Here is a 27,615-nt window from a genome sequence, read left to right on the forward strand (position 1 = left end):
TATGTGTTAATAAAGTGAACTACATTTGCTTAACGCCAACACAACTTCCCAACCATTTGTCATTCCCATTAGGTTCCTGTGCCACATCACGAACACCATGCAAAAGGCTGTGTTATGATGGGAGGTAGCATCTGTCATCTTTGGCAGCTTTGAAAAGTTCTTCACCCACTCTCTCACATATTACAGCCAAGTGAACAGCTAAAGGACCAGTTACGTGCTTGGAATGCTCTATCACTTACCCGCTTCTGATGATGATACTAGCCGAAACATGTTAAAGGAAATAATGCAATAAACAAAAAATCTCCATGAAGAAATGATAATCAACCAATCAATTGCAAAATGGAAGCTTCATTTTAACCCGTTAACCATGGGTTCAAGACTTCTTCAGAAGTATAGTAATGACAACTTGTTTTGACAATTTTCAATGTAATGTCCAGGCTTTGTGACGTGGGAAGGAAAATTTTTAAAATTTTTTGCATGGCTGGAGCAGCAACCGTAGGATGAAATTTTCGTGAAGAAATAATAAGCTGCCCAGGTCTCAAAGGCTGCTTCTAATTATACGGATATTTCCTACGAAATTCTGGGAAACGTTGTGCGATCTAGACAGCCTTACTTGTATAATTCATAATGAACGATGGTGGGCTCATACTTTCCCTTCTGGACTCTCCATCGTTGACAGTGCGTGCCGTCCCCTTCTGTTGCAGCTGCCACGTCCAGTGGAACCACTGGGAGAGTTCAACGCCAACTGGTTCGGCCCGCTGTGTCCGCAGGCGCTATCGTCGCGGGAGATGGAGATCCCGTGGTTCACGTGGCCGGACGCAGGCACGCTCGCGGCCGTGCGCAACCTCTCTGCCGCCGAAGACCCTGAGGACTGCCTGCACCTCAACGTCTACACTCCAAAGGTGCCTCTCGCATCTGACTCTCTTGCTTTTCAGTCACGTGTCCGATCAGGCCATTGTTAACTAACATATTCTCCCGTGTAAAATCGTCTCTGTGTCCAAAACCGCGTTAAATCGCAGTGAAAACTCCAACTTTCGAAGATTAGTGCCGTAAGGAGATAATAGGAGATGGACAGATCTTTCTGTCACGTCTTAAGGTAGATAATGACACCAAGACGCTTACGAAATTGTATGGTATTTTTGAATCATCTCCATCGGTGCTCCGGAAGCCAACTTGCAGTGTGCGGTGGAGAGTAGTGTTACGTTTACTTAGTTACAGAATTTTAATTCGGGTTTTAGATTCATAGTGTCTAACCACATAAAAACCATCTCCTTGGCCAAAGAAGTTCAACTACTCTGTTTTATGTAATATCTGTTCCTGACCAAGCTTGTTTTCGTCAGTATGTAGTGAATGAATCAAAATTGATTTAAGAAAATATTATTGTTGCAGTTCATTTTGTTAACAGTACGAATGATAAAAGATTGTAGGAGAAAAGCAGAATTAGCATATTAACAGATAATATTGACATCCACTTTTATGGTATTTCCCGACATTTGCGAGCTCGTGTGTCTCATATCAAGTAATTCGTTTCAGCACCCTCTACGCCTCTTCGTGGGTTTTTAAACTTTAATAACAATTGCCTTGCATACAAACTTCCAAAAGTTCACAATAATAAAATTTTCTCCTCGCATGTAATACGGTCAATTTCTTTACAAAATCAATCACCACGTCCAGTTGAAACATTCTGTAAATTCCTTCTCCAACTTAACAGCACGACAAAATCAATCGTTGAAAATATTCCTGGCTACAGCAGTTCATCTCTACACTGCTCTCAGCTACTGTTGTGGCGGAACCGGTTTATAGTATTTCGTGACTCATTACGTATAAATGTTATTTCAGGTAGATCAAAAAATATAATACCAGTTACCTATTGTCAGCGTAACAATTCATTTGATCTCAAAAATGATTATCCCGGCTATATTTGTCACTCTGATAAAGAAGTCTCCACTTGACATTGTGTAGAAATGTTGTCTGTAAAATCGTGTGAGTGGCACTAAGTTGCATATCATTTATCAGATTTCACACAACTTTCACTTAAGATGGATGCACTTTTCTCTAGCAAAAGGAAAATTTACTCGCAAAATACTACCCGCGCAGAACACTGACGTATGTCTCCTATTAAAATATTTCATGTAAACCGTCCGAAATAATTAGGCTTCATACATCAGCAAATAAGAAATTGATATTACGTAACATGATGTGAGCATTTTTAAAGATTCAATCTGAGTTTAATTCTGTCTATTAAAATAGATTCGGGACCACCAGTGCACATTTACTTCCATTCATTTATATCTAACAACATTTATGTTCGTTAAAATTCTCGATTCAGAACTGCCGCGGAGATATTTTTGCTAAGATGGCGGCAGATAGACGATAGTCAATATGTCTATTGTTATCGATTTATTTTATATCAAGGTAATATATTTAGATAAAACTCTTTAAGCCTTTTATCTCTATTCTTTAGCATTTAAAATCATTTTCAATGATAAATAGCGTCATATTTTTTATACCAGCTACTAGTAAACTCCGCTGTAAGTTATTAGCGCTAATGGCTGCGCTGCTAATTGCGGACATGAAAATTAATACTTAAAAATCATTAATTACATTGGATTACAACTGAAATAAATAAAAATCCAAGTCTAGACAACAGCGACTCTATTTTTCAAATAATAATTAACACTATACAGTTACAGGTTTTCTCTTTACAGACCTCACACGTCTCACGTCCGAACAGTTCATCGGCTAGCACAGCGAGAACAACTGAACCACAGATGTCACAGATAACAAGAAAAGGTTATAATTGTCGTTGTTTGTGAATGTAGTTCTCTGATAATGGCTTTAATTCACACAGAAATTAAATTATTACAGAAATAATGAAATAACTATCGTCATTTTTATACGATACAGTCCTTTTATACGTAGCATCGATAATATTTGTTGTAATTTGTACCTTCAAAATGGTTCAAATGGCTCTGAGCACTATGGGACTCAACATCTTAGGTCATAAGTCCCCTAGAACTTAGAACTACTTAAACCTAACTAACCTAAGGACATCACACACACCCATGACCGAGGCAGGATTCGAACCTGCGACCGTAGCAGTCCCGCGGTTCCGGACTGCAGCGCCAGAACCGCACGGCCACCGCGGCCGGCTTTGTACCTTCGACCATAGATACTAGTAGACTGGCCTTGCTGTGCAGAAGCTATAGGCCTGGTGTGGCTCCAACATAAACCACGTGACTGTTGGCAAAACGTGGCGGGATTTCAAATCAGCGGTCTGTCATCCTATGTTTGTATCGTATTTTCCCCACATTTCTCAATTGACTGCCAAACGCTTCCAACGAAAATTTCTTTTTAATTTCCGAAAAATTATGCCAGAACTACAGTTGACCTCGATTTGTTCACAGTACCATTTATAAAATCTAACAAATACAGCGAACGCCACTCTGGTGGGCAGCGGGACGAAATTACTGTAAACTATCAATTAAAGTACAATGTTGTTAACATTCTTTTAAACAGTAAGAGTGGGCTCGTGTCGAAACTTTAAACATTGGATTCGCCGCGTTATGAGCTCTAGTCACTTATAAAAGAAAATGGGATATGGGAATTATGTCTACTATAGGTGCCAAAATTGTCGACTTTAGGAGCAGGTCCATTTTAGAGTATCAATTTTAGGTGCACTTCAAAGGTTCAGTTCCCACTATTTTTACAAAAGTTTAAACCATCATGTTTAAAAAAAATGATATTTCAGATGAAAGGTGAGACTTCGAAGTTTCAGAAAATAATTTTGGATCCTAGGTTCAAAAATGACAGAAACTGTAAATATAAATTATAAATATACATTGTAAATAATAACTAACCTTTGCTTCGAGCAAAGGTGAGTATGTGCAGATGGCTTAAAGTTTTTCCGTTTCAGGGCCTGTATCCAAAGCTGCCTTCGGTTTTCATCCTTAGGGAACTATGAGTAGGAACGAGAAACAAGTATACTTACTTCTGTAACCGAATTATGACAGATACTTTCCAAAATGTAATATGAGTCTGACTTTACAGGCATCACTTTCAACACTTTAATTTACGTGATACTCTATTTCAAGCGAAAAAAACATATAAAAGTCACTTCAGCAGATTTCAATAAATGGATCTGCACTATCATAGAAACACTTACACGTGAAATGTAATGCCATTTCCCCCGACAAAACGCTGAGTGCAGCCATAAGCGCAACACGAAACAACCATGTTTTGCCAACATTCACGTGACTTCAGCCCAGAGATGCTGGAGCCACGAAAATGACGTCAGGGCCAGTCTATTATATTTATGGTCGAAGGTTTGTACACTTAGTTCATTTTAACAACTTGTGGCTAGAACATAGTGTCGTGGATATTCCACTGTTTAAGTTCACAGATATAAGCGGCGCCAACTTGCGGTCAACATTCACTAATATCGTAATTCTACAACATCATATCAATGACTACAAATTATACCGCTTAAGTTTTCGTAGTAATCACTGAGCAGGTATTATGGGGACGATACCCTACGCTTCGTAGCTGGTGGCAAGCACCTGGGCACGGCTTGATCTTCTGAGGCATTACGTATTCTCCCGTTGGTCAGTCGTTGCATGAAAGAAGTACACTTTTTTATGGTTACCAAAGACACACAATTCACAACCTAATGAAACTTGAGTAAAATTTGTCGAACATACGTTAGGTCAGATATTATGAGGAACGAGTGTCTCAAAAAGTTTGTGAGTCTACATCTTGCAGTACCGTCGTTTCATTTCTTTCTTGGCCCATTTGCAAACAGTGCATACAGGAATGATGACTATCGGCAGAACACGGTAGGATCTTCTAATTCACTGATTTTCCATTCACGTTCATTTCGAGGTGCATCTGTACAAGGAACATAAGCTCACGACATTTCAATCTTTGAGCTTTTCAGCCGGGCAAAATGCTTTTCATGTTGCGTTTGCTACTGGAGTTTGACAGATTCACTGATCTTCCACTCGTGTTTATTTAGAGATTTAGAGACGAGTATGTACAAGGAATATACCCTCACGGTGTTCCAATCTTTAAGCTTATCCACCACGCACAATGCTTTCCTGAACGAGATTTTCACTCTGCAGTGGAGTGTGCGCTGATATGAAATTTCCTGGCAGATGAAAACTGTGTGCCGGACCGAGACTCGAACTCGGGAACTTTGCCTTTCGCGGGCAAGTGCTCTACCATATGAGCTACCAAAGCGCGACTCACGTCTTGTCCTCACAGCTTCTACATCTACATCTACATGATTATTCTGCAATTAACATTTAAGTGCTTGGCAAAGGGTTCTTCGAACCACAATCATACTATCTCTCTACCATTCCACTCCCGAACAGCGCGCGGGAAAAACGAACACCTAAACCTTTCTGTAGGACCTCTGATTTCTCTTATTTTATTTTGATGATCATTCCTACCTATGTAGGTTGGGCTCAACTAAGTATTTTCGCATTCGGAAGAGAAAGTTGGTGACTGAAATTTCGTAAATAGATCTCGCCGCGACGAAAAACGTCTTTGCTTTAATGACTTCCATCCCAACTCGCGTATCATATCTGCCACACTCTCTCCCCTATTACGCGATAATACAAAACGAGCTGCCCTTTTTTGCACCCTTTCGATGTTCTCCGTCAATCCCACCTGGCAAGGATCCCACACAGCGCAGCAGTATTCTAACAGAGGACGAACGAGTGTAGTGTAAGCTGTCTCTTTAGTGGACTTGTTGCATCTTCTAAGTGTCCTGCCAATGAAACGCAACCTTTGGCACGCCTTCTCCACAATATTATCTACGTGGTCTTTCCAACTGAAGTTGTTCGTAATTTTAACACCCAGGTACTCAGTTGAATTGACAGCCTTGAGAATTGTACTATTTATCGAGCAATCGAATTCCAACGGATTTCTTTTGGAACTCATGTGGATCACCTCACACTTTTCGTTATCTAGCGCCAACTGCCACCTGCCACACCATACAGCAATCATTTCTAAATCGCTTTGCAACTGATACTGTTCTTCAGATGACCTTACTAGACGGTAAATAGCAGCATCATTTGCGAACAACGTAAGAGAACTGCTCAGAATGTCACCCAGGTCATTGATTCCTGCTAGTACCTCGTCTCTTATCCTCCAAACCTTACAGAAGATCTCCTGCGAACCTTGCAGAAAAAATGGTTCAAAGGGCTCTAAGCACTATGGGACTTAATATCTGAGGTCATCAGTCCCCTAGACTTATAACTACTTAAACCCAACTAACCTAAGGACATCACCCACATCCATGCCCGAGGCAGGATTCGAATCTGCGATCGTAGCAGCAGCGCGGTTCCGGACTGAAGCGCCTAGAACCGCTCGGTCACAGCGGCCGGCGAACCTTGCAGAGCTAGCATTCCTGAAAGAAAGGATATTGCGGAGACATGGCTTAGTCACAGCCTGGGGGACGTTTTCAGAATGAGAGTTTCACTCTGTAGCGGAGTGTGCCCTGATATGGGCTACTGTAAGGTTTGGAAGGTAGGAGACGAGGTACTGGCAGAAGTGAAGCTATGAGGACGGGGCATGAGTCATGCTTGGGTAGCTCAGATGGTAGAGCACTTGCCCGCGAAAGGCAAAGGTCCCGAGTTCGAGTCTCGGTCCGGCATACAGTTTTAATCTGCCAGGAAGTTCCAACGCTTTCTTTGTTGCGTTTGCCACTGGAGTTTGATGTGCACCCCCGTCGTGCTCTTGCGTTTACTAAACAAATAAGTGACAAAACGCACCTCTCTGCTGTGTAATATCTCTGTCTCCTCTATTAATCTTATGTGAAAAAGCTACGTAGTCACGAGCAATATTCAAGAACCAATCAGTCGACTGTTTCTCAAGCTATCTGTTTCATGGGTGACTTAAACTTCAAACAAATCTTACACCATTTTCCAGGCTGCCGTCTGATTTTGCTACTACTACATTTATTTCTCAGTACCACGTAACACAATTCACATATACGCTACTACATATATCACGTATGTCACTGCTTCCAGAGATAAATTAGCTAATCGCATAATCGAGCAATTCTGTTTGCAAATGCAAGTCTTTACACCAACTGTCCATTCTCTGCATATCTTCCTGGATTAAATTAAACTTTTTGTCGTTGCAGCTTTATATCCAAGCAGACTGGCATGACTCCCTCCGACAGCTCAGAAGATGTTTTGCACCATCTACACAGCGAAAATGAGTAGACTTAAATTCAGGAGGCGAGAGGAATGAAACAAATTAACTAATTTACTGGGAAGTAAAACCAAAGTAATGGTAGTCAGTTCAAACGCGATTATCTGTAAAAACGAGTTGTTGTTGGGTAACATGCAATAACGTTGTTGTTAACCCTCTGCATTGCAAGAAGCTTGAGTCCTCTTTGGCATGCTGTCTACAAGACAGTCTACACGTTGCCACTCTGCTGCGGTGGTCCTCCGGAAGTCACCCAGTGCGTTAGAACGGATTCTGTAATGAAGCACTTTGTTTCAACTGATTTCAAGCTTACTTCAGCGAGGCCAGGTCACCAGACGTCGCCTGCCATTCCATTCTGATCACTTTGAGGAAGATGTTAACGTATTAAGCGCGGTTTAGTTTGGATTACATAGTCTTGGAAGAGGAATTCATCGTCTAAATGTTGGCTGTAGGGCTGGCCAAGACGCTGGAGGGGTCAGTCCCGATATTGCACAGAAGCTACCCTCGATAACTATGTGAGATGTCCGTCAACCAAAACATGGTTGATCCCAGGCTTTGGGAGAAGGCCACCTGCATGCCCTTCTATTACAATCATCAAGTGCCAGACGAACCCTGCACTCGTCGGTGAAGATGGTACCACGATAATGTTCCATATTCACATGTTCCTTTGTTCACTTTCTAAGTGAACCAGGATGCTGGAGGGTTGGTATTGTTGTTCATAGGCGCGTGGAGTGCCCGTGAGGTTTGAGGCACCATGTCACGGATTGCACGGCCTCTTCCGCCGGAGGTTCGAGTCCTCCCTCGGACATGGGTGTGTGTGTTGTTCTTAGCATAAATCAGTCTAAGTTAGTTTAAGTAGTGTGTAAGTCTAGGGACCGATGACTTCAGCAGTTTGGTCACTTAGGCATTCACAAACATTTAAAAATTTTTTGTTGTTCATAACAGAGGCCCAGATCCCTAACTGATCGTATGGAGACGCCTGCGAACTGTATGACAAACACGATTCTCCTTATAGCTTCCAAATAGACAGTGTGTGTTTCCATTTCACAAGTCATTCTTTGTACGTAACGAATACAGCGTTGTTATTTATCGAGAGCGACCACTACGAGTCAGTTCGTCTGTAGTGGTAAAGTTCGAATGGCGTATTTGTGGTGCATACTGATCCGACGTCTTCCAGTGCTGCCAACACTTCTTGCCCTAAAGTGACAACGTGAGCACCGCCTAAACTTGATCTGACCCATGCCAGCATGTTGACATACTTGATAGTGTATACATGTGGTTCTAGTTAACTCCACTGACAATACGGGTTTTGATTTACCTCCATTACAGCCGTAAAGCAATACTGAGAAAGAGTTTTTCCATTAAAGGAATGCAATTTGTAAAAGCGGTGAAAACTTCTCCTGAAAATTTTACATCGTTAATAGTAACGGTGCTATAACATTTCCTTGAGGTATACCCGTAATTGCGTTTACGGCCACTAAGAACGACTTCTTCTGTCTGCTGGAAAGTTACGCATCAATACATATTCCGACATTCCACAAGCTTGTACTTCGTTCTTTAAGTGATAAAGTTGCCCGGAAATCAAGAAATGGAGAACTGTTATATACTGGTGTTTAGATTCCATGAATAAGCAGATGGAGCTGAGTTCCCTCAAAATTAATTTTTGCAGCATATGTATTGATTCTTACAGTTAACCTTTCCTCTCTCCAGAAAGATCATATTCTCGTGGCATCAGATGTTGTAGCATTTCTTTCTCGTGTGAGTTTAATTAATCTTTTCTATTGCGTCATAAATTCTCTTGATATATCTGTCATTTATGAGATAGTGGTTGAAACAAAACAAGAAAAACAATTTATTTCGTAATGAAGCGATTTCAAAACGATTTATGTATTTTATCCTTTTCTCCGCCATCCTCGACCCTCGCAACACCAAAGCGAAAAAACGAACAGCTAGCAGAATGAAAACAACGGAACCATTCTTGGGATATCGGTCACAGATTTGGGGCCTACTTTAGCACTTCAAGCAAATAGTGTCCATCTCAGAATGGATGTAACATACTCATGATCATTTGTGAGAAGATAAATCTGTGAGTAGAAAAGAAGACATCTAACTCACCGATCCGTTCCTCTATAGTTTTCACACCGCTTGGGGCGGCATCCACTAACTTGTGTGATTATCACCTATCAGAGAGCACGGCTTGCGAAAGCCATCTGTTCCGGTACGGTGCGGAGGGTCATCATCATAAAAATGTTTGACGGAGTATGCAGTATATTTCGCTAGGACTTCTCAGCGAATTTTTTCTCTCATGAATAAAAGTTCCGCAGCCCCGCAAGAATAATCCAGGGAGCTGTGAAGTGATTGAGTGGCGCAGTCAGTCCCTCCAACTTCCAAGCGTCCGCCGGGCAATTGTACACCGGCTTGCAGTTCTGACGTACGTGAGCAAAGAGACATGTGCTCCCCCCAAGAACAAAATAAATACCTCTGGAGTCATTATTATTCTCAGAGAAATTTTGTACCATTCTGATAGACTCCAGCGCTCAGTGTCGAATATTAAGTTAGAGGAAAAAACTTTTAATAAAGGGAACCCATTTGCCAGAGGCTCAGGAGTAATATTTTGTGGCTGGAAATCATAACAGTTCACTCATTCAGTTATTATAAATTCAACGTTTTTACTTATTTCATTGTATCAAGACCGTTGATACTGCTGAGGACAACTCTTTCCCTCTAGTGATTTATACGACATTATTTCCAGTCTCGTTCATCGTTTTGGAGGGCAGATTCAGGACTAAATAAATGCACGTGGTGTTCTCTGCGAGATATAAGTCCCTAGCGCGCATGTATAATAGGAAAGGAATTCTCAGAGTGCCTTTCCACGTGAACTTTGACGAACTCTCAAGCTTCCAATGATTCTTTAAATCCTCCATGTCAGTCTCAAGAATCTGGTGCTCAAAAACACTTTAGATTTTCTATTTATGTCCACCAGCAATATTTTGATCGAGTTACGCTATTGTGACGTCGCGGAATGTTGGAATTCACGTTTTTCCGTGCCTCGTGATGGTGCGTTAGTGCTCATTTCGGTTTCAGAACATCTCCTGAATTTGTATCTCCGGAAGTCTACACTTTATTTCTGACGATGGAGATGGCGAATATAATTTAGAGATTGAGCTTTAACAAAGTTTTCTGCAAATATATTTTAGTACATTTTGTTGTAAGTTGATGCTGGTAACAGTTGTATGATACCTATTTTTCATTTCTGAGAGGGACATAGTTCACAAGATTTAGACAATGTGACACGGATTTTGCGAATGATGAAGCCAGTCACGGATATTTCTCGGAGCAATATTTCTGAACTTATTCTTTTTTTACGTGACACTCACTATTCTGCGTACAAGGCTGAACCGTTTCTCTTTTTATCCCTGCGTTGGCATGGTATCTGCTTCAACTGAATCACTGTCGAAGTTTCTCTGACAGTTTCTGAGGGCATGAACGTCGTACTGGGAAACTAATACTGAAGTTTAAAGGCATTTGCAGCATCATATTTGGCAAATACAAAATCACTAACTTCAGATAATACAACCGTGACTTAATCACTGCTACTACATCGTAATATAAATTGCATCCTCAATACATAAACTGTGCTACAGTTGAGTCGGTGTAAGTTGATCCCTGACAGTTGCAATGAGAGGGACGCGAGAGCTGCAAGGGCCTACCTCTACCGATAACATAATACAATTTTCTAAACATCTCTATGGCAACGCCTCAGCGTTGTCACATCTCTGTACGCGACTACTGCCGTTAGCGCTTCGCAAATGAAAGCTGGCAACAGCGCTACGAACTGTCAGGGAACCTCTTACACCTTCTTAGATATAGACAAAGCACTTTTTCGTGTTTTATCAGAAATCGGTGTTAACGCTGTGAACGATGCATAATTACTATGTAACAATAGTGACTAATTTATGGATTTATTATCTAATGATAGTCATTTTATATTCGCCTTGTATGATGCTATTAATGCTTTTTAAGAACCTGGTGATGGTCACTAGACCAAAACTGGTTGTTTAAATAAAGATTTTATCAACATTCCAGGTAGGTAATCACGGCATTTTTCACATACATACGAGCTGTAATGCACCGCATCTTGAAAATATATTCCATTCGCCTTACACTTATAGATGGACGATCCAACTTTTTTTTTCATCAACAAGAATACAACAACGCAGGATGTTTTAAAACAGATTATCTGATCTCACAAGACTATATCTTCTGCACGAATAAAGATAGAACTTGGACAAAATTTTAACTTATGCATGGACCAACAAAGTTTTTATTTTCAAAAGAACCATACGAGAACACAACGGTATACCTTTTAGTTTGACGCGAGTACAAACTCTACAATTAGATTTGGGATCGAAGTTTTCATTTACGTTTCACAAAAATTTCAGTGTGAGTAACTTAGAATTTACAACAACTTTATGTCTTCACGTGTACCATACAACATGGTTGGGGAGTGGAGTGCTAGGTTTTATTGACTAGTAGATGTTCGAGCTGAATATTCTTCTTATTTAAAGATTTTTTAATGTTTTGAACATGGCTGCGTGGCCAGCGACCGTTTACAAAGTAAAATTAAAGCAATAGCAGCCCTCGGTCGCGAAACAGGAATCTTTTGACCGAGGTTTTGGCACTACTATGAGTACCTTCATCAGAAGTAAAACTCTCAAATTGGCATTCACGTATAAAACTTAATATCAAGCGATAAAGCTTTAGTCGCAAAAATTTTAAAATGGAATCAATGAAAGGCAAGCCACTATGTGCTGCTCACACGCATCGAGCTACGATAGTTTCAGAGCAGCAGAGTCTTGGCAGAATGTAAATACTGAATAGCCCTACAAAGCAGAGGTTTCGATTAACTGAAACAATTATTTAAGACTTTGTGATATTCTTTAAAACAGAGCTAGTTCTCTTAATCCTTGAAAAGAAATGACTTCATTAACGTAATTCAAACTTTGATTGACAGCGTGCTTAAATTGCAATCTTTCATAATTCTGAAGCACGGCAGACACCACTGCACTCAGAAAGAAACCCAACACATAGCAAAACAAACAGGCAATCCATACATGTCAACACTGGACAAGTGCAAGTGACTATTGGTCAACATTAACGAGAAGTTTGGTTAGTTCACACATCTCCAGTTATTAAAGGTCTGTTAATATCACACCAACACCAACAACCTTTTGCTACCCTGCGACGCAACTAGTGCTTAATCTGCAGCACGCTTGAGATAGTGTAAAAAACTAAGTACCACTAATCAGACGGTACTGGCCATGTACTAATCATCAATACTAAGTTTCGCTTACACTATAGCTTACTAATCCGTTTATTCTAAGGCGGCACTAGCCAGCGATACAAAAAATGGCTCTGAGCACTATGGGACTTAACATCTGTGGTCACCAGTCCCCTAGATCTTAGAACTACTTAAACCTAACTAACCTAAGGACAGCAGACACATCCATGCCCGAGGCAGGATTCGAACCTGCGGCCGTAGCGGTCACACGGTTCCAGACTGAAGCGCCTAGAACTGCACGGCCACACCGGCCGGCCCAGCGATACCATTGCGACTTTTGTTAACTGTGTGGGATTAGCCCTTCTCTTCCCTGACAAATATAAGTGTGGGTCAAATAATTCTTAAAATATAACTACAGTTGGAACAAAGTGGTCGGCGTACTAACGCTGTTCGCCACAGATAAGCTTTTGGCCTAGGGCAGCCATTCCTTAAAATCCAGCAACAACTAAACACGGCATATTCATTGCTCTCCGCTCTGACAGATTTATGCCGTGCGTAATAACCAACCCACACAGACAGACAAGATCTCCACCAATGTCTGCAATAAACGTAGCAGTCGCACCCCGAAAACGCCAACAACAAAGATTTCCACACACAGGCACGCAATCGCTCTTAAAATTTCCGACCACAAACGAGATTATATGCAACAAGAGAAATTACTGGCCAAGAGAGATCTACTAATATCAAATAACGGCCGTAATTTCAGGAAAAAATTTCTGATAATGTACATTTGGAAATGAAAATTTGTGGTAAGGTCTTATGGGACCAAACTGCTGAGGTCATCGGTCCCTAGGTTTACTCACTACTTAGTCTAACTTAAAGTAACTTACGATAAGGACAATACACACACCGATGCCCGAGGGAGGACTCTAACCTACGACGGGGGAAGCGGGCGAACTGTGCCAAGACACCTAAGACCGCGCTTCTACGTCTGGAGTACAGCGTTGTGTGGTAGTGAAACATGGACTTTGGGAAAACCAAAACAGAAGAGAATCGAAGCATTTGATATGTTGTTCTACATACAAATTCTGAAAATTATGTGGACTGATAAGGCAGGGAATGAAGAGGTTCTGTGCAGAATCGGAGAGGAAAGGAATATGTGGAAAACATCGACAAGGAGAAGGGGCAGGATCGTACGACATCTGTTAAGACATCAGGGAATGACTTCCATGGTACTTGAGGGAGCTGTAGAGGGCAAAAATTGTAAAGGGATAAAGAGATTGGAATACATCCAGCAAATAATTGAGGGCGTAGGCTGCAAGTGCTACTCTGAGATGAAGAGGTTAGCACAGGAGAGGAATTCGTAGCGGGCCGCATCAAACCAATCAGAAGACTGACGACTAAAACAAAATAAAAATGCAACAAATAGAGTCAACAACCTAAGGTAAATAAAACAGGATACGGACAACCTCACGTCCCTCAGACGTAGTATTCGCAGTGGACTTCACCCGGACGACGTAACAGCTGTGTAGCCAACGATGACGTAAATTTGATGGTAGTAGGTTCCTGTGGGACCAAACTGCTGACGTCATCAGCCCCTAGGCTTACACACTACCTAGTCTAAAATAATTAAACTCACGCTAAGAACAATACACAGTCATGCCCGAGGGAGGACACGAACCTCTGATGTGGGGAGGTCAGTGTGGGGGGGGGGGGGGGAATTGGAGGGGGGGAGGGGGGGGGTAGGAGCCGCGCGAACAGTGGTAGGGCGCCCTCGACCGCGGGGCTACCGCACGCGGCACTATGACTTAACAACACTCGCTACGTTGCTGATTTCCCAAACAAATACAGCTAACATGATCACGACGTTCCCCTCGTATAACATACAGGACAGCTCTCGATCGATCAACAGCCAGGGTAAACCCCATAGCGACCGCGGTACAGGACTGCAAGCGGGTTCTGATGCCAACGGCCATGATTCAGCAACAGCAACAGTGGAGGGTGCACACTAAGTGACATATGCAACGAACAGCCAGATACAACTAAAAACTTGTAATGTCCCCACAAAAATACCCTATACCACGCACCAATTAATCATTTTCAATCAAACCATCCACATTCATTACACTTTGGAAAAGTTATCTGATCTGATTTTCTCGTGTATATGCGGCGACAGCTCGACGACGCCAAAGTATTTTCTAGTGCGTTTATTCTCTGAAATAACAGAACATTCTTCATGGTTGTTAGAGTGGTAACGAGGACAGCTTCTGGAGTATCTGTTGAGGGATTGACGTGTTTCTGAGAGATACATATTCTGCTTTTCTTCTCGCTAAAGCGAGCCAATTAACATTTGTGTCGCTAGCGGTTTGTTTGAGGAGAAAGAGACTGTAAAAGGAAAATAATTAAGGCGTGGAATCACCGGAGATCTGGATATGTAATGGAGATGGATTTAATACACAATTTCCTCCATAAATAAGGTTTGTGACTTTTTTGTTCTGGAGTGAATGAACGAATGAGTTTTTTTCTGAATCATTTGATGATCACGTTGGCCCTGTAATTAGTGGGGAAGTTTCAGCTGTGTCGAAGAGAGCCTGCAATCACTGAGGCTGTGTTAAATCGTCCAAAAAGGCTTCGTACACATCTGGAATTCGCAATCTTTCGTAAAAGGAACAAATTGTCCAAACGATTGATTCTCCCGACTGACTGCAGTGTTTAACAGTAATAATAAATGTAAAGATCTCTTATAGCAAGCCAGCCGCTGGTTACCAAGACGAAGGTTCAAAAATGGCTCTGAGCACTATGGGACTCAACATCTTAGGTCATAAGTCCCATAGAACTTAGAACTACTTAAACCTAACTAACCTAAGGACATCACACACGCCCGAGGCAGGATTCGAACCTGCGACCGTAGCAGTCCCGCGGTTCCGGACTGTAGCGCCAGAACCACACGGCCACCGCGGCCGGCCAAGACGAAGGACTCCACCAAAGATCCTATTTGGCTGATTTCATGTAATGAAATATTATATTAAAAACTGTACATAGATAAAGGAGAGAAAGAGAGAGAGAGTGAATGAAAATAGAGGTAATACTAATAATCCTCCATTAGTCGAATTTTTCGCCTGTCTTATCACGGATCAGCCAAGAACGGGGAGGGCCTTACTTTATTGTATAGATTTATGTGTGAAGGTGAAGGGATCGTAAAGGCAACTGATACACGTCTATACAGACAATACATTACACAGAGAAAGCGGCTAGCAGCATTTTTCATCTACACTCCTGGAAATGGAAAAAAGAACACATTGACACCGGTGTGTCAGACCCACCATACTTGCTCCGGACACTGCGAGAGGGCTGTACAAGCAATGATCACACGCACGGCACAGCGGACACACCAGGAACCGCGGTGTTGGCCGTCGAATGGCGCTAGCTGCGCAGCATTTGTGCACCGCCGCCGTCAGTGTCAGCCAGTTTGCCGTGGCATACGGAGCTCCATCGCAGTCTTTAACACTGGTAGCATGCCGCGACAGCGTGGACGTGAACCGTATGTGCAGTTGACGGACTTTGAGCGAGGGCGTATAGTGGGCATGCGGGAGGCCGGGTGGACGTACCGCCGAATTGCTCAACACGTGGGGCGCGAGGTCTCCACAGTACATCGATGTTGTCGCCAGTGGTCGGCGGAAGGTGCACGTGCCCGTCGACCTGGGACCGGACCGCAGCGACGCACGGATGCACGCCAAGACCGTAGGATCCTACGCAGTGCCGTAGGGGACCGCACCGCCACTTCCCAGCAAATTAGGGACACTGTTGCTCCTGGGGTATCGGCGAGGACCATTCGCATCCTTCTCCATGAAGCTGGGCTACGGTCCCGCACACCGATAGGCCGTCTTCCGCTCACGCCCCAACGTCGTGCAGCCCGCCTCCAGTGGTGTCGCGACAGGCGTGAATGGAGGGACGAATGGAGACGTGTCGTCTTCAGCGATGAGAGTCGCTTCTGCCTTGGTGCCAATGATGGTCGTATGCGTGTTTGGCGCCGTGCAGGTGAGCGCCACAATCAGGACTGCATACGACCGAGGCACACAGGGCCAACACCCGGCATCATGGTGTGGGGAGCGATCTCCTACACTGACCGTACACCACTGGTGATCGTCGAGGGGACACTGAATAGTGCACGGTACATCCAAACCGTCATCGAACCCATCGTTCTACCATTCCTAGACCGGCAAGGGAACTTGCTGTTCCAACAGGACAATGCACGTCCGCATGTATCCCGTGCCACCCAACGTGCTCTAGAAGGTGTAAGTCAACTACCCTGGCCAGCAAGATCTCCGGATCCGTCCCCCATTGAGCATGTTTGGGACTGGATGAAGCGTCGTCTCACGCGGTCTGCACGTCCAGCACGAACGCTGGTCCAACTGAGGCGCCAGGTGGAAATGGCATGGCAAGCCGTTCCACAGGACTACATCCAGCATCTCTACGATCGTCTCCATGGGAGAATAGCAGCCTGCATTGCTGCGAAAGGTGGATATACACTGTACTAGTGCCGACATTGTGCATGCTCTGTTGCCTGTGTCTATGTGCCTGTGGTTCTGTCAGTGTGATCATGTGATGTATCTGACCCCAGGAATGTGTCAATAAAGTTTCCCCTTCCTGGGACAATGAATTCACGGTGTTCTTATTTCAATTTCCAGGAGTGTATTTTTAGATAAAGAGACGGCAACTTATTATCCGAACATTTAAAAATGTTAAAAACTGAACGTCCAGGTGGTCTGCATCCAACATTAGAAGCATGTCACCGAAACACAACTCTCGTAGTTGTAAAAAAGACAGCATAAAAGAAATGGATTTCCCAAAACGTGATGTTAGTGCTCCGGGATACACACTGACGCACACAGATCATAAAGTACACTCATGTTCAGAAAACAACAGAACACCTTGAGCGACTAGAGAGAGGAGTTCGTATTCACAAGACGTGTACATTAGTATGATATGCAGAAATGATTAGCAGCTGAACCATGTCGGCCGGCAGATTCAGGATCAACATCGATAACACGGCGCAGTACAGCCCACCGGTAAAATGTGCCGGCGACTCTTGTAGCCGCTATAAACCGAAGGGCATGTATCAGTGTCACTTGAGCAGACGTGCTGGATGCCCCGCAGACGTGGGAGCAAACCGTACCGTCAAATCAGTGAGTTTGTAAGAGGGTGTATTTTTGGCACGACAGAATGTGACGTATCCATCCGGGAAACTTCTGCTCGTATGGGAATAAGTGTTTTAGCAATGCAATGAATGTGTGCAGAATGGTCCACGAAAGGCCGTGGAACACGACGAGATGAGTCAGGTGGCACCACCCAGACCGCCCCCAGAGAAGTTCGACATTTCATTTGCATGCAGTAGCTGGACAGATGAGCGTCCTCGTCCGCCCCCTTTTATCACGGTATGGGTTCCGTGGGCGTTGTCCACTTGTACATGTTCTGTGAATATGGATTTCGTATCTCCAGTCGTTCAGGGTATTATTATGTCTTTTCTGAACATGAGTGTACATACCCGAAACACCAAACTTACGTAAAAGTGGAAACCACATCATCAAACATTTTTCCCTAGTATGACGACGTCGTGCTCCGGCAAAATGTACTCACGCACACATTAACCGCTTTTGCATGGAGGCCAACTAGTCAGCCCGTAACATACAGGCAAACTCTAAATTAGAAGGCTGTTTTGCCTGGTTCATACAACTTCCGGCAGTCTGCAACCAGAGACAGAACCCTCATCGTATTAAATCCGCAAGTGCACTCTCCTACTTTCAAAGACATCAGAGAAAATGCCGGTCAACCTGACATATATACATGCACCGTATGACATCAGCAATTACTATCAACGTGCACTACTCACAAGTTTGTCTGTGTTGCCATCTTCCGCAGTAAGCATATAAATACTTGTTTTGTAAATAAAACTGCCTTTTCCTGCTGCTAGTTACTTTATTTATCCCACTCGCGTTTCGCCTTCTCCTGTTCTAAGGCATCATCAGTGGGTTCTATAACGATACAGTTTTGTTAGTTATAGATTATACACGCACACACACACACATACACACACACACACACACACACACACACACACGTACGGTATAAACATCATAAATAGAAGTTAGTAACGAACATATGCTTCGTTAGGTGGGCAACAAATAGGTAAACATATCAAAGAAGATGAAACACAGAATGAAATACGTAATGGAGTCGCAATATTTGCGCTGTGAAAAGAAGTGTACGACGTAATAGTTGTATCAACTGACAAAAGAACAATAGTCTACCACAAAAAAGAGTGAGAAACATGGTGAAGAGTGTGTGGAAGGCGAGAACACGAAGATGTGATTATATGGCAGTAAGTTATTACTTTTTTTACAAAACACCGCGAAGTGAACTGTTTAATAATCTATAACTAACAAAACTGTATCGTTACAGATCCCACTGATGATGCCTTAGAACAGGAGAAGGCGAAACGCGTATGGGATAAATAAAGTAACTAGCAGCAGAAAAAGGCAGTTTTATTTACAAAATAAGTGCACTACTGAGCGTGCCGAGCGGAGTGGCCGCACGGTTACAGGCGCCATGTCAAGGACTGCAAAAAAAAATGGTTCAAATGGCTCTGAGCACTACGGGTCTTAACAGCTGAGGTCATCAGTCCCCTAGAACTTAGAACCACTTAAACCTAACTAACCTAAAGACATCACACACATCCATGCCCGAGGCAGGATTCGAACCCGCGACCCTAGCGGTCGCGCGGTTCCAGACTGTAGCTCCTAGAACCGCACGGCCACTCCGGCCGGCCACGGACTGCAGAGACCTCCCTCGGGAATGGTGTCTGTATTGTTATTAGCATAAGTTAGTTTAAGTAGCTTGTAAGTCTAGGGACCGATGACCTCAGCACTTTGGTCCCTTAAGAGTTCACACATATTTGAACATTTTCTACCCAGCGTAGTAGCTGATATCGGATGACCGCCGCTTCGAACCGCCGCCATGGCTCGCTGCAAGGGTAACAGCAACGCGTACCAAAAGGAGGCGGGACTTCACACTGTCGCATATAACGAGCATTTTTATGTAGATCTGTGAAATCTACTGAATCTCTTTTGAAGTACCCTGCACTGTTTATCACATTCCGATAGTGTTGCCTTAGGGAAACGGATGCCCGCAGCACTCTACGTGATTTGGCTTACCCTCCCCCCGCATGGCCGCCCCTACTGTGCTTTGGCAACTGGTGACTGGGAGGCGCGTTTTGTGTTGCAGGTGGACAGCTCCGCCCGCCTGCCCGTGTTTGTGTTCGTGCACGGAGGCTCCTTCACGGTGGGGTCGTCGCTCGTGGCGCGGCCTGGCTTCCTGCTCGACCACGACATGGTCATGGTCGTGCCTGAATATCGACTCGGTGCCCTGGGTAAGACGGAAGTCTCCAACCATCTTCTTGGACTAGGATAGTTAGCAATAACAGTAGCTTCCATTCAACTGTCATGAGAATTACTGTCTCCACTGTAAATCACGGATTAATTTTATTGTGTATGGGTGTGTGTCCATGTGTGTGTGTGTGTGTGTGTGTGTATGTGTGTTTGGTAACACGGCTAGTTATCCGATTGAAATTAGAAAGTGTAGCTGCCTCACCCCCCCCCCCCCCCCCCCATATTTTTATGGTATTTCCCGACATTTGCGAGCTCGTGTGCCTCATATCAAATAATTCGTTTCAGCACCCTCTACGCCTCTTCGTGGGTTTTAAAACTTTAATAACAATTACCTTGCATACAAACTTCCAAAGATTCACAATAATAAAATTTTCTCCTCGCATGTAATACGGTCAATTTCTTTACAAAATCAATCACCACGTCCAGTTGAAACATTCTGTAAATTCCTCCTCTAACTTAACAGCACGACAAAATCAATCGTTGAAAATATTCCTGGCTACAGCAGTTCATCTCTACACTGCTCTGAGCTACTGTTGTGGCGGAACCGGTTTATAGTATTTCGTGACTTTCATTACGTATAAATGATATTTCAGGTAGATCAAAAAAATATAAAACCAGTTACCTATTGTCAGCGTAACAATTCATTTGATCTCAAAAATGATTATCCCGGCTAATATTTGTCACTCTGATAAAGAAATCTCCACTTGACATTGTGTAGAAATGTTATCTGTAAAATCGTGTGAGTGGCACTAAGTTGCATATCATTTATCAGATTTTACACAACTTTTACTTAAGATGGATGCACTTTTCTCTAGCAAAAGGAACATTTACTCACAAAATACTATCTGCGCAGAACACTGACGTATGTCTCCTATTAAAATATTTCATGTAAACCGTCCGAAATAATTAGGCTTCATACATTAGCAAATAAGAAATTGATATTACGTAACGTGATGTGAGCATTCCCCCCCATGACCCATGGACCTTGCCGTTGGTGGGAAGGCTTGCGTGCCTGAACGATACAGATAGCCATACTGTAGGTGCAACCACAACGGAGGGGTGTCTGTTGAAAGGCCAGACAAACATGTGGTTCCTGAAGAGGGGCAGCAGCCTTTTCAGTAGTTGGAGGCGCAACAGTCTGGATGGTCGACTGATCTGGCCTTGTAACGCTAACCAAAACGGCCTTGCTATTGTGGTACTGAGAACGGCTGAAAGCAAGGGGAAACTACAGCCGTAATGTTTCCCGAGGGCATGCAGCTATACTGTATGATTAAATGATGATGGCATCCTCTTGGGTAAAATATTCCGGAGGTAAAACAGTCCCCCATTCGGATCTCCGGACGGGGACTGCTCAAGAGGACGTGGTTATCAGGAGAAAGAAAACTGGCGTTCTACGGATCGGAGCGTGGAATGTCAGATCCATTAATCGGCCAGGTCGGTTAGAAAATTTAAAAAGTGAAATGGATAGGTTAAAGTTAGATGTAGTGGGAATTAGTCAAGCTCGGTGGCAGTAGGAACGAGACATTTGGTCAGGTGAATACAGGGTTATAAATACAAAATCAAATAGGGGTAATGCAGGAGTAGGTTTAATAATGAATAAAAAATAGGAGTGCGGGTAAGCTACTACAAACAGCATAGTGAACGCATTATTGTGGCCAAGATAGACACGAAGCTCACGCCTACTACAGTAGTAGAAGTTTAAATGTCAACTGGCTCTGCAGATGATGAAGAACTTGATGAAATGTATGATGAGATAAAAGAAATTATTCAGGTAGTGAAGGGAGACGAAAATTTAATACTCATGTGTGACTGGAATTCATCAGTAGGAAAAGGAAGAGAAGGAAACGTAGTAGGTGAATATGCATTAGGGCTAAGAATTGAAAGAGGAAGCCGCCTGGTAGAATTTTGCACAGAGCATAACTTAATCATAGCTAACACTTGGTTCAAGAATCATGAAAGAAGGTTGTATACATGGAAGAACCCTGGAGATACTAGAAGGTTTCAGACGGATTATATAATGGTAAGACAGATATTTAGGAACCAGGTTTTAAATTGTAAGACATTTCCAGGGGCAGATGTGGACTCTGACCACAATCTATTGGTTATGAACTGCACATTGAAACTGAAGAAACTGCAAAAAGGTGGAAATTTAAGGAGATGGGAACTGGATAAACTGAAAGAACCAGAGTTTGTACAGAGTTTCAGGGAGAGCATAAGGGAACAACTGACAGGAATGGGGGAAAGAAATACAGTAGAAGAAGAATGGGTAGCTTTGATGAATGAAATAGTGAAGGCAGCAGAGGATCAAGTAGGTAAAAATACGAGAGCTAGTAGACATCCTTGGGTAACAGAAGAGATGCTGAATTTAATTGATGAAAGGAGAAAAAATAAAAATGCAGTAAACGAAGCAGACAAAAATGAATACATACGTCTCAAAAATGAGATCGACAGGAAGTGCAAAATGGCTAAGCATGGATGTGAGAGGACAAATGTAAGGATGTAGAGGCTTATCTCACGAGGGCTAAAATAGATACTGCCTACAGGAAAATTAGAGTGACCTTTGGAGAAAAGAGATCCACATGTGTGAATATCAAGATGCAGATGGAAACCCAGTTCTAAGCAAAGGAGGAAAAACAGAAAGGTGGAAGAAGTATATAGAGGGTCTATACAGGGGCGATGTTCTTGAGGACAATATTATGGAAATGGAAGAGGATGTAGATGAAGATGAAATGGGAGATATGATACTGCGTGAAGAGTTTGAGAGAGCATTGAAAGATCTGAGTCGAAACAAGGCCCCGGGAGTAGACAACATTCCATTAGAACTACTGACAGCCTTAGGAGAGACAGTCCTGACAAGACTCTACCATCTGGTGAGCAAGATGTATAAGACAGGCGAAATTCCCTCAGACTTCAAGAAGAATATAATAATTCCAATCCCAAAGAAAGCAGGTGTTGACAGATATGCAAATTACCGAACTATCAGTTTAATACGTCACAGCTGCAGAATACTAATGCGAATTCTTTGCAGACTAATGGAAAAACTGGTAGAAGCGGACCTCGGGGAAGATTAGTTTGGATTCCGTAGAAATGTTGGAACATGTGAGGCAATACTGACCCTACGACTTATCTTAGAAGAAAGATTAAGGAAAGGCAAACCTACGTTTCTAGCATATGTACACTTAGAGAAAGCTTTTGACAATGTTGACTGCAATACTCTCTTTCAAATTCTGAAGGCGGCAGGGGTAAAATACAGGGAGCGAAAGGATATTTACAATTTGTACAGAAACCAGATGGCAGTTTAAGAGTCGAGGGACATGAAAAGGAAGCAGTGGTTGGGAAGGGAGTGAGGCAGGGTTGTAGCCTCTCCCCGATGCTATTCAATCTGTATATTGAGCAAGCAGTGAAGGAAACAAAAGAAATGTTCGGAGTAGGCATTAAAATCCATGGAGAAGAAATAAAAACTCTGAAGTTCGCCGATGACATTGTAATTCTGTCAGAGACAGCAAAGGACTTGGAAGAGCAGTTGAACGGAATGGACAGTGTCTTGAAAGGAGGATATAAGATGAACATCAACAAAAGCAAAATGAGGATAATGGAATGTAGTCGAATTAAGTCGGGTGATGCTGAGGGAATTAGATTAGGAAATGAGACACTTAAAGTAGTAAATGAGTTTTGCTATTTGGGGAGAAAAATAACTGATGATGGTCGAAGTAGAGGAGATATAAAATGTAGACTGGGAATGGCAAGGAAAGCGTTTCTGAAGAAGAGAAATTTGTTAACATCGAGTATTGATTTAAGTGTTAGGAAGTCGTGTCTGAAAGTATTTGTATGGAGTGTAGCCATGTATGGAAGTGAAACGTGGACGCTAAATAATTTAGACAAGAAGAGAGTAGAAGCTTTCGAAATGTGGTGCTACAGAAGAATACTGAAGATTAGATGTGTAGATCACATAACTAATGAAGAGGTATTGAATAGAATTGGGGAGGAGTTTGTGGGACAACTTGACTAAAAGAAGGGATCGGTTGGTAGGACATGTTCTGAGGCATCAAGGGATCACCAGTGTAGTACTGGAGGGCAGCGTGGTGGGTAAAAATCGTAGAGGGAGACCAAGAGATGAATACACTAATCAGATTCAGAAGGACGTAGACTCCAGTAGGTACTGGGAGATGAAGAAGCTTCCACACGATAGAGTAGCATGGACAGCTACATGAAACCAGTCTCAGGACTGAAGACGACAACAACAGCTGCTTCTAGGGAGCAGTAACCACGAGAGCTGAGGTGTGTTCGATATCAATACGTAACGAAGGCTACTTCCCCATTACTCCATATTACTCAGAAACAAATCATGTCACAGGCTGTACTTAAGGCTTGGTATGTGGTCCACAGCCGTCATACCGAGTGCTACTGCAGTGACACTCAAACTGGAGATGTCCGTTTCATTCCAGACAGTAATATAATTTAAATTTGCTGTCTGCAAACACTATATGCTTCCTATTACTAGAATAAACAGAGCAGACCAATGAAAAGAGCTCCGAAAAATATTTAATGCACCTTAAGATAGACAGCCCAACTTACACCTTCCACACACACACAGGACTGATGATGGAAGTTTGTTTGCTAACTTACGGTGCTTGCAATATTATTAGGGTCAGCATTATTTTGCCTGCCATGTGTATAATTACTTATTTACCATTTAATTTATAGGCCACTGATAATGCATGATATGATTAGATAAATATATTTGATTAAAAACGAAATAAACATTCAGTAGCAACTGAGGATGAGCGGAGCAAATACCGCAATTTTATTCTACCATGTTTCGGTTACAGACGAGTGATTACTTTGCCATCGGTGTTGATATGAAAATTTACTGCCAAATTACACGAGGGAGTTCCAGTATCCATCCCGATGAAAGTACATCTCCTGTCGGTTCTCTTTCGTATACTGATAGTATGCACTACTGATTAATCTATTACCCTCGTTTGAACGAGCTAACGACTCGTGGCGTAGAGTCTGTGCGTGTTTCTAAATCATGCAGCAGCTGACTACCACACTAGCTCTCACACCTTTGTATCTAAGATAGATGGCGCTGTAATAGTCAGAAACGAATGGCTCACGATTTTAGACGAACAGTTGGTAACAGGTAGGTTTTTTAAATTAAAATACAGAACGTAGGTACGTTTCAACATTTTATTTCCGTTGCTCCATTGTGATACATATACCTTTGTGAATTTATCATTTCTGAGAACGCACGCTGTTACAAATGGTTCAAATGGCTCTGAGCACTATGGGACTTAACATGTGTGGTCATCAGTCCCCTAGAACTTAGAACTACTTAAACCTAACTAATCTAAGGACATCACACACATCCATGCCCGAGGCAGGATTCGAACCTGCGACCGTAGCAGTCGCGCGGTTCCGGACTGAGCGTCTAGAACCGCTAGACCACCACGGCCGGCACACGCTGTTACAGCGTGATTACCTGTAAATACCACATTAATGCAATAAATACTGAAAATGATGTCCGTCGACCTCAATGCGTGTAACGACATTAATCTCAACAGCGAGTAGTTCGCCTTCCGTAATGTTCGCATATTCATTGACATTGCCCTGACGCATGTTGTCAGGCGTTGTCGGTGGATCACGATAGCAAATATCCTTCAACTTTCTCCACAGAAAGAAATCCAGGGACGTCAGATCCGGTGAACGTGCGGGCCATGGTATGGTGTTTTGACGACCAATCCACCTGTCATGAAATATGCACTTCAGTGCCGCTTCAAGCGCACGCGAGCTATGTGCCGGACATCCATCATGTTGGAAGTACATCGCCATTCTGTCATGCAGTGAAACATCTTGTAGTAACATCGGTAGAACATTACGTAGGAAATAAGCATCATTGCACCATTTAGATTGCCATCGGTAAAATGGGGGCCAATTATCCTTCCTTCAACAATGCCGTTCCGTACATTAACTAGCCAAGGTCGCTGATGTTCCACTTTTCGCAGCCATCGTGGATTTTCCGTTCCCCAATAGTGCATATTATGCTGGTTTACGTTACCGCTGTTGGTGAATGACGCTTCCTCGCAAAATACGACGCGTGCAACAAATCTGTCATCGTCCCGTAATGCTCAGTGGCAGAACTGTGCACGACGTTCAAAGTCGTCGCATGGCAATTCCTGGTGCACAGAAATGTGTTACGGGTGCAATCGATGTCGATGTAACATTCTCAACGCCGACGTTTTTCAGATTCCCGATTCTCGCGCAATTTCTCTGCCGCTAACGTGCGGATAACCCACGACAGCAGCTAAAACACTTACTTGGGCATCATCATTTGTTGCACGTCTTGGTTGACTTTTCACATGTGGCTGAACACTTCCTGTTTCCTTAAATAACGTAACTATCCGTCGATCTGTCCGGACACTTGGATGATGTCATCCAGGATACCGAGCTGCATACATAGCACACGCCCGTTGGGCATTTTGATCACAATAGCCATACATCAAAACGATATCGACGTTTTCCGCAATTGGTAAACGGTCCATTTTAACACGGGTAATGTATCACGAAGCAAATACCGTCCACACTGGCGAAATGTTACGTGATACCGCGTACTATTACAGCGCCATCAATCACAAAGCGAAAAAAGTGGTCCAACTAAAACACCCATATTTCTTTACGTATTACAGGAATATGTAATAAAAATGGGGATTCCTATTTAAAAAAAACGCGGTTGATATCCGTTTGACCAATGGCAGCACCATCTAGCGGGCCAACCATATCGTCAACTGGCTTCCCCTTTCAAGCTAGACAGTTTCGTTCCTTGTAGTTTTTTCGTTTGATGCTTATTTCGTGAGATATTTGGCCCAGTCACTATCACTGGACCACCCTGTATACATCATAGCTGTGCCACATGTTGTACAGTTGGTTTATGTTTGAAAACAACCGAGACATAAATGTTTGATTGGCTCTTCGCCGATGTGTGAAACCGAAATTCTTGTTGTTCCAGGGTTCCTGTTCCTGGAGACAGAGGACGCTCCAGGCAACCTGGCGCTGTGGGACGTGGTGGAGGCCCTCCGCTGGACGCAGAAGAACGTGGCCGTGTTCGGGGGAGACCCCTCCAAGGTGACGCTGGGCGGCAACAGCGCCGGCGGCGCACTCTCTGAGCTGCTGGCCATCAGCCCAGTGGCAGACGGTCTGTACACAGGACTATTTATTTGCCTACTTATTTTTATTTGCTGCGTATCCATATAACCATCTGAAAGCCAGTAAATTAAAAAAAGAATAGAAAAATTTTATGGCCAACGTCTAGATACTAATATGGCTCCTATATTCCATTAATTAGACAACTAACATTCGTAATTACGGTAATGAAATATACGGTAGTTACATTTATTTAAAATTTGTGTTTACGTTGTCGTTTGACAACCAAATAATAACTGAATGAATGGAAGTTCTCTTACTGTTTTTTTGCAACTGTTTCTTCTTTTATTTCTTTATTTTAGTTCTGAGTTAAAAGTACCAAAGAAACGCAGAAAAAGCAGAACAGTAAAAAATGATGAAGTTGGCATATAAACACAATCTTAAAGTAAAATAAAAGCGCAATTAGACTAACGCCAGACAGCAGACGGCAGTGATGACAATAACATTGGACCAGAATTACAAATAGCACTA

The 27,615-nt window shown here is 42.9% G+C and overlaps 1 protein-coding gene across 1 annotated transcript in view; it reads left to right on the plus strand.

The window, feature by feature from the left end:
• The window catches only part of LOC124619450 (liver carboxylesterase 1F-like), a 180,624-nt gene that overhangs the window by 69,691 nt on the left and 83,318 nt on the right, over nt 1-27,615 (plus strand). The window contains exons 4-6 of the mRNA XM_047145840.1: nt 705-902; nt 19,781-19,925; nt 26,951-27,136. Coding sequence (XP_047001796.1) covers nt 705-902; nt 19,781-19,925; nt 26,951-27,136 — 529 coding nt within the window. The remainder of the gene's footprint in view (nt 1-704; nt 903-19,780; nt 19,926-26,950; nt 27,137-27,615) is intronic.

The sequence above is a fragment of the Schistocerca americana genome, chromosome 6 (assembly GCF_021461395.2).
Source record: "Schistocerca americana isolate TAMUIC-IGC-003095 chromosome 6, iqSchAmer2.1, whole genome shotgun sequence".
Taxonomy (NCBI): Eukaryota; Metazoa; Arthropoda; class Insecta; order Orthoptera; family Acrididae; genus Schistocerca; species Schistocerca americana.